We start from the raw sequence: 8,753 nt of genomic DNA on the forward strand, positions 1-8,753 counted from the left end.
GAATTTGAGCAAATTCCAGGAGATAGAGAAGGACAGGGAAGCCAGGTGTGCCATAGCCCCTGGGGTCGCAAACAGCAGGACACGACTAAGCAACTGAACAATCTGTTGACAATCAGTGACAATCTGTTCACTGCAGTGTCACTCAAAATAGTGAAGTACAGGAAGAAAAACAATTGTCCTTCAACTAACTATGCTGCATTCATACATGGAGTGCTGTGCGGCTCTAAGGAGTGAAGGAGGTCTCAGTACATTGCTCTCGAGTGGGCTCCAGGATATGTGGATGAGGGAAAAGTAAGGTGCCAACCAGGGTATTTAAAAGGCCACCCCTTTTGTAAGAAAGGAGAATAAACAAACACAGATTTTTGGTCACATTTGAAAAAAATAATGGAAAGATAAACCAAAACTTAATAAACTATTAACCCATAAGGGGAATTAAAAAAACAGGTGGAGGGGACTGTGGTGCAAGCCAGACCTCTGTGCATGAATCTTGCAGGGAGTTATTGGAGGTGGTTCTCAAAACACAGATTTCCACGAGGAAAGTGATATACAGACAGTCAGATTACTGCCAGCAATCTCACTGGAGCCGTCTGGAGCTGACTCGTATTAAGTGGCAGGAGTCAAGTATTAACTATTCAGGAATTTCACAAACTGGCTGTTAAACTACTGGTAACTTGATCAAGGTGTTCTACTGGACATGATCAAGGTGTTCCTGTCTGAGGACTGGCTCGGATCTAGGAGCCAGGAGGGGAATCAAGCTTTCTATTGGGGTGACTCCCTCCCCTTCCCATTCAACCGTCTTAGATATCTGCTATTTTAGGGGGTTGGTTTGTGGGGTGGGTATTTTGTTTTACAGATTTTGAAGAGTATACAAGTGATGGAAACTAGCTTCCTGAAAAAAGATGGTGATTTGCAGTGCTTGCCAATTTTCTTGATGTAAATGCTCCCACCTTGGAAGAACCCTGCAATCAAGAGAAGTGTGCATGGATGCATTCTCAGTCTCTCAGTTGTGTCCAACTCTGTGCAACCCCATGGACTGCAGCCCTCCAGGCTCCTCTGTCCATGGGATTCTCCAAGCAAGAATACTGGAGTGGGTTGCCATTTCATCCTTTGGGGATCTTCCCAACCCAGGGACTGAACCTGCATTTCCTATATTGGCAGGCAGATTCTTTACCACTGAGCCGCCTGTGAAGCCCCAAGAGAAGTTTATGTAGTAAGAATTATCCCAGTTTTTCCCCCGCCCCCAGCATTCACCCATGCAGCAATACAAGGGAAGAGAAGCACCCCAACATTTCAAGGATGGCTGAGCACAGAGTTCAGTCCTGAAACATCATTATGGGCTCTGTGTTCATAGGACAGAGGGAAGGAATATCTTTAGTCAAGTCCAGGCTACATTCAGCTCAGAGGGTCCATCAGGCCAACAGACCAACTCAGAGCTCATTCCCATGTCTTTGAATGTGTAATTGGAATGGAAGTCCCTGGTGTTTAAAACAACCCCACATTCGTTCCAAGCTTTGGAAGGAATTCTCATATTAAGAAAGATAAGCCTCTGAAACTTCTTCCCCTGTGCCCCAAGTCAGGAGAGTGCTTCAAAATCAGCATTACAACCTGGGAGCAGTGGCATAAACTAGCGCTGCTTTAAAGACCTGAAGGATGTGGAGGTGGTTCCCCATAACATCTCCATTCACCAGTCTACAAAAACCAGTTGGATTCTGGGAAATGACAAAGAACTACTGCAAACCCACCAGTGAGTAGCTGCTACACCAATTGCAGCTGCTACAACACATGTGCTGGGTTTGCTGGAGCAGCCGAACCCAGCATTCAGTGCATGGTAAGTAGATAAATTAGATCTCATCAGCATTTTTAAAGTCTATCAAAGGACACTGTCAAGAGAGGGAAAAGACAACCAACCCACAAAATGAGGGGCAATATTTGCAAAAAATAATTCTGAAAAAGGGCCTAGTAGTCAGAGTACATAAAGAACGCCTATAACTGGACAACAAGACAAACAATCTAATTCAAAATGGACAAAGTCCTATCATAGACATTGTCCCAAAGGAAATATGCAAACAAGCACAAGAAGGAATGTCATTGGCCATTAGGGAAATGCAAGTTAAACACAAGGAGATGCCACTTCATGTCCACTAGGGTTGCTATAATTTAAAACAAACAAATAAATGAATAGAAAATAAGTCTCAGTGAGCACGTAAAGAAATTGGGATCCTTGTACATTGCCAGTAAGAAATGTAAAATGGCACAGCTGCTATGGAAAATAGCCTAGCGGTTCCTCAAAAGTTTGCCATATAATCCATCAAATCTACTTCTAGGTATACACCCAAAAGACTTATTAATAAAAAGAGATATTCAAACAAAAGCTTGTACACAAATATTCATCACACCTTATTCGCACTAAGAAAAATGTCTTGTTGTTGTTGTTCAGTCACTCAGTCCTGTCTGATTCTTTGCAACCCCAAGGACTGCAGCACCCCAGGATTCCCTTGTTCATCACCATCTCCTGGAGCTTGCTCAAACTCAAGTCCATTAAGTCAATGATGTCATCCAACCATCTTATCCTCTGTAGCCCCCTTCTCCTCCTGCCCTCAATCTTTTCCAGCATCAGGGTCTTTTCCAAAGAGTTAGCTCTTCATATCAGGTGGCCAAAGTATTGGAGCTTCAGCTTTGGTCCTTCCAATGTATATTCAGGGTTGATTTCCTTTAGGATTGACTGCTTTGATCTCCTTTCAGTCCAAGAGACTCTCAAGAGTCTTCTCCAACACCGTACTTCAAAAGAATAAATTCTTTGGCACTCAGCCTTCTTTATGGCCCAACTCTCATAGCCATACGTGACTATACGGACCTTTATGAGCAAAGTGATGTCTCTGCTTTTTAATATGTTGTCTAGGTTTGTCATAGCTTCTCTTCCAAGGAGCAAGCATCTTTTTAACCAAAAGGTATAAATGGCCCAAATGTTCATCAACTATGGATAAATAAAATGTTGTCTGTTTCTATGAGGTATATTATTCAGTCATAAAAAAGGATGAAGCACACATGTATGCTACAAAGTAGCATGTATGCCACATGTACGCCAAGTTGGAGTCAGACACAAAAGGCCACCTACTGTGTGATTCCTTTTATATGAAATGTGCAGAACAGCTAAAGCCATAGAGACAGAAAGCAGAGCAGTGTTTGACAGGGACTGGGGAGGGTCTACTTAACACTACAAGATTTCCTTTTGAGAATGTCCTGGAACTAGAGAGTGGTCATAGTTGTACAATGTTGTGACTGTACTAAATGTCCCTGAATTGAACACTTTAAAATGGTTAATTTTATATTATTTGTTACATGTAATAAAAAACATACCTGTTAAGGATTTCCAACAGGCAGGCCCCTAGAGCTTCCCTGGTGATCCAGTGGTTAAAAATCCACCTGCCAATGCAAAGAACATAAGTTTGATCCCTAGTCTGGGAATAGCCCATGTGCCACAGCTACCAAAGCCCATATGTCCTAAAGCCAGCGCTCTGCAATAAGATAAGCCATTGCCAAGAGAAGCCTGCCCACTGCAACAAAGAGCAAACCCCATTTGCCACAACCAGAGAAAGCCTACATGCAGCAACAAAGACCCAAAGAAGAGTGAGGTCCTCAGACTGTGCAGCACTGGGTATTTTCAGTGTTGTAAATCTTGGCTGATCTTGTAGCTGGGGTATTTGTGTTTTAATTTAGAGACTTTAATTATCAGTGATATCCAGTAGCATTTCACACGTTGATTGGAATTTGAATGAACTGTGTGCTTGTGTTTATTCTTTTGTATCATATCCTGCTTTAGTTGTAAAGACTTTCAAATTTTATATTGCAAATATTTTCTAGCAGTTCAATATCTTCACTTTATATGCCAAAAATACTTCTTTTTGATTCTGATTGAAGTTATATCAGTGATGGATTGATCCAGAAAGAGTGGTGATTCAGTCTACACCTCTGAGTTTCTTGCTCACAACTCTCGGGTCCCAGTGGATATATGTTGTGTGTGTTCTTTGATCAAGTTTACTATTTGGCTCACAACTTATCTTTTTAGTATTGCTCTTAGGTATAGTTTGGGCTGCGGTAAAGCTAGGCATCTTTCCCTATGTATTCTCACACTGTCGAGCCTGGCGTGAAGTGGGGAGTGGCTGCAGCAGCTGGGAACTTGTCTCACGCTCAGCCCCTCCCTCTGTGAACGTGATTTAAGAACCCTGGCAGTCATTCAGCAGAAACTTGAGTCTTGCATTCTCCACGAGTTTTCTGGAGCCAAACAAAGAACAGATGGGAAAACAGACTCTTGCAACGTACTCACATGTTTAATGAGTAAAACCTAATTGTAGAAAACACAGCAGCTCTAATGAGGGTCTCGTGCAAACAGCTCCAAACAGCAACAAGGAAGGGAGAGCGTGGGAGCCTCCAACCAGGGCCATGCGCATACCCAGGGCGGGTATAAAAGCAGACATCCCCAGCACTTCACTCACACACTCGCACACACTCACATCCTCACCCTCATCCAGCCCCACCACCTCCACCATGGCCACCTCTGCCCTGTCTGTCTGCTCCAGTGACCTGAGTTACAGCAGCCGGGTCTGCCTGCCCGGGTCCTGTGACTCCTGCACCGTCTCCTCCTGGCAGGTGGACGACTGTCCAGAGAGCTGCTGCGAGCCCCCGTGCTGTGCCCCCAGCTGCTGTGCCCCGGCCCCCCACCTGACCCTCCTCTGCACCCCAGGGAGCTGCGAATCCAGCCCCTGCTGCCAGCCAGCCTGCAGCAGCTACTGCCCAGCCTCGTGCTGCCAGCAGTCTAGCTGCCAGGCCTCCTGCTGCACCTCCTCCCCTTGCCAGCAGGCCTGCTGTGAGCCCGTCTGCTGCAGGCCCGTCTGCTGCACACCTATCTGCTGTGAGCCCGTCTGCTGCACACCTGTCTGCTGCACACCTGTCTGCTGTGAGACCTCCCCCTGTTCTACCTCCTCATGTTGCCAGCAGTCTAGCTGCCAGCCCTCCTGCTGCACCTCCTCCTCCTGCCAGCAGGCCTGCTGTGAGCCCATCTGCTGCACACCTGTCTGCTGCACCCCTGTCTGCTGCACACCTGTCTGTTGCAGGCCCGTGTGCTGTGAGGCTTCCCCCTGCTCAGCCCCCTCGTCCTGCTGCAGACCTTCCTCCTCCTCCGTGTCCCTCCTCTGCCGGCCTGTGTGCCGCCCCGCCTGCCGCGTGCCCACCTCCTCCTGCCAGCCCAACTGCTGCCGCCCGGCCTCCTCCGTGTCCCTCCTCTGCCGCCCCGCGTGCCGCCCCGCCTGCTGTGTCCCCACCTCCTCCTGCCAGCCCAGCTGCTACCGCCCGGCCTCCTCTGTGTCCCTGCTCTGCAGGCCCACATGCTCCCGCCTGGCCTGCTGCGTCCCCGCCTCAGCCCCGGAGCTCTGCTGCTGACTGGCCAATCATCTGCCCTCCACAAGCTGCTGTCTCTCTCACAAGCTCCAGGAGCCCCTCTGCTGGCGCAAGGACCTCCCCTCTCCCAAAGGTGGACACGCAGCTGCTGCCCAGAGGGGATTTGAACTTGGCAGACATCCCAGAGAGCCCTCGACAGGGTGGACGGTGGGGCCCCAGGAGCCTCCTCTGCAGGACGGGCTGCTTGAATCCCATATGACAAACATCAGCTGCTCTAATGAATAAAGCATTTGTGTCAGGAAATAGGTACCCATGTCTGTTTTGCCCTCCTCCCTTGGGCCCCCTCAGCCCCTCCAAATTTGGCCTGTGGGTGTTCTGCCCGCAGAAACCAGGCAGCAAAGACACATTCTCCTATCCGAATTCAAAGCAGCTGAGAGACAACAGGATCTGAAAGCTGGTGCCATCCACACATTCCATGTCCCTTCCTGCCCCAGGCCCACTCTCTCTGCAGCAGACGGTCCTTCAAGGCTGGCATGGGAGGCGGGTATGGGTGCAGAAGGCTCAAATACTGAGTAGGCCCTGGGTTCCTCCCACACCCACTCCCTGCCCATGCAGGTTGAAGGTGACTTGGGGAGAAGCAGAAACCTTCCTGGGTCGGGATCTGAGAGTCCAGGGTGAGTGCCATCGGAGAGAGGTGCCGACACTGAGGAGGCTTGCCTATATGCTAGTCTGTGAACGAGATTCTGGGGGCTCCAAGGGGGTGCAGTGTCTATTTAGACATCACTCATTCTACTCAAGGTTTCAAAGCCTGACCAACGAGAGACAGAACAAAAGAGACGCCTTGTGAACAAACCCTCAGGACAGTAGGGGAGAATGAGCCAGCAGTCTTAGTGGACACTAGCAATAGAGGAAGTGGGCACCAGTCAGCACCAGGCACCCTACTTATCCCCCCACCAGAAACAGACTGATGAGACCCATAGGAGCAGGAGAACAGTGGAGGCTGGGGCAAGAGGGACCAGGAACTGAAGGCATCTCCCCAGGGGATACTATCCCCACCCCCCAGCTCAGCTCCACCCAGGAAAGAGGGAATGCAGAAAATTCCTAAGAGGACCTGTAAACAGGTAGTGGCCAGATGTAAACCTGCCTCAACTCTTAAATCTCTTTCCTGAGTTTACTCAAGACAAGTACCGTTTTCCTCCTTTGCCTTTAGCTTCTCTTCTTTTCTCACCTATTTGTAAAGCCTCCTCAGACAACCATTTTTGCCTTTTTGCATTTCTTTTGCTTGGGGATGGTCTTGATCACTGCCAAGTGATCAAAGGCAAAGGAGAAAAGGAAAGATATACTCATTTGAATGCAGAGTTCCAAAGAATAGCAAGGAGAGATAAGAAAGCCTTCCTCAGTGATCAGTGCAAAGAAATAGAGGGAAACAATAGAATGGGAAAGACTAGAGATCTCCTCAAGAAAATTAGAGATACTAAGGGAATATTTCATGCAAAGATGGCCACAATTAAGGACAGAAATGGTATGGACCTAACAGAAGCAGAAGATATTAAGAAGAGGTGGCAACAATAAACAGAAGAACTATACAAAAATGATCTTCATGATAACCATGATGGTGTGATCACTCACCTAGAGCCAGACGTCCTGGAATGTGAAGTCAAGTGGGCCTTAAGAAGCATCACTATGAATAAAGCTAGTCGAAGTGATAGAATTCCAGTTGAGCTATTTCAAATCCTAAAGTGCTGCACTCAATATGCCAGCAAATTTGGAAAACTCAGCAGTGGCCACAGGACTGGAAAAGGTCAGTTTTCATGCCAATCCCAAAAAAGGCAATGTCAAAGAATGTTCAAACTACTGCACAATTGTACTCATCTCACATGCTAGCAAAGTAATGCTCAAAATTCTCCAAGCCAGGCTTCAACAGTACGTGAACTGTGAACTTCCAGATGTTCAAACTGGATTTAGAAAAGGCAGAGGAACCAGAGATCAAATTGCCAACATCCATTGGATCATCGAAAAAGCAAAAGAGTTCCACAAAATCATCTACTCCTGCCTTATTGACTATGCCAAAGCCATTGACTGTGTGGACCACAACAAACTGTGGGAAATTCTTAAAGAGATGGGAATACCAGACCACTTGACCTGCTTCCTGAGGAATCTGTATGCAGGTCAAGAAGCAACAGTTAGAACTGGACATGGAACAACAGACCGGTTCCAAATCGGGAAAGGAGTATGTCAGGGCTGTATATTGTCACCCTGCTTATTTAACTTACATGCAGAGTACATCATGCGAAATGATGGGCTGGAAGAAGCACAAGCTGGAATCAAGATTGCCAGGAGAAATATCAATAACCTCAGATATGCAAATGACACCACCCTTATGGCAAAAAGTGAAGAAGAACTAAAGAGCCTCTTGATGAAAGTGAAAGAGGAGAGTGAAAAAGTTGGCTTAAAACTCAACATTCAGAAAACTAAGATCATGGCATCTGGTCCCATTACTTCATGGCAAATAGATGGGAAAACAATAGAAACAGAGACAGACTTTATTCTCTTGGGCTCCAATATCACTGTGGATGGTGACTGCAGCCATGAAATTAAAAGAAGCTTGCTCCTTAGAAGAAAAGTTATGACCAACCTAGATAGCATATTCAAAAGCAGAGACATTACTTTGCCAGCAAAGGTCCGTCTAGCCAAAGCTGTGGTTTTTCCAGTAGTCATGTACGGATGTGAGAGTTGGACTATAAAGAAAGCTGAGTGCTAAAAAATTGATTCTTTTGAACTGTGGTGTTGGGGAAGACTCTTGAGAGTCCCCTGGACTTCAAAGAGATCCAACCAGTCCATCCTAAAGGAAATCAGTCCTGCATATTCATTGGAAGGACTGATGCTGAAGCTGAAGCTTCAATACTTTGGCCACCTGATGCGAAAAACTGACTCATTGGAAAAGACCCTGTTGCTGGGAAAGATTGAAGGCGGGAGGAGAAGGGGACAACAGAGGATGAGACGGTTGGATGTCAACACTGACTCAATAAACATGAGGTTGAGTAAGCTCCGGGAATTGGTGATGCACAGGGAAGCCTGGTGTGCTGCAGTCCATGGGGTCACAAAGAGTCAGACACAACTGAGCAACTGAACTGACTAAACTCTACCCTTTACCTGTTCATTTCAGTTTTAATAAAGTAGAACCATCTCCATAGATAAGTGGACAAAGGCCTTGGTGGACTCTTCATTGCATGAAGAGTTAAGACATAGAGAAGATACACTTCACCTCAACCCAAGAAAAGTGAGGTGCAGCAACATTGACACACGTGGAAACCAGAACCTACAACCCACAGCAAAGCCAGAGTCTTCCGTCGAGATGA

The 8,753-nt window shown here is 46.9% G+C and overlaps 1 protein-coding gene across 1 annotated transcript; it reads left to right on the forward strand.

Annotated features, from left to right (window-relative positions):
- The first annotated feature begins 4,504 nt into the window (after positions 1-4,504).
- Positions 4,505-6,335, forward strand: LOC129644215 (keratin-associated protein 10-12-like). Its single transcript, XM_055569729.1, has one exon. The coding sequence runs from the start codon at positions 4,546-4,548 to the stop codon at positions 5,434-5,436; it is 891 nt and encodes a 296-aa protein (XP_055425704.1). The 5' UTR covers positions 4,505-4,545; the 3' UTR covers positions 5,437-6,335.
- Positions 6,336-8,753: the final 2,418 nt, after the last annotated feature.

This window comes from Bubalus kerabau, chromosome 2 (assembly GCF_029407905.1).
Source record: "Bubalus kerabau isolate K-KA32 ecotype Philippines breed swamp buffalo chromosome 2, PCC_UOA_SB_1v2, whole genome shotgun sequence".
NCBI lineage: Eukaryota > Metazoa > Chordata > Mammalia > Artiodactyla > Bovidae > Bubalus > Bubalus kerabau.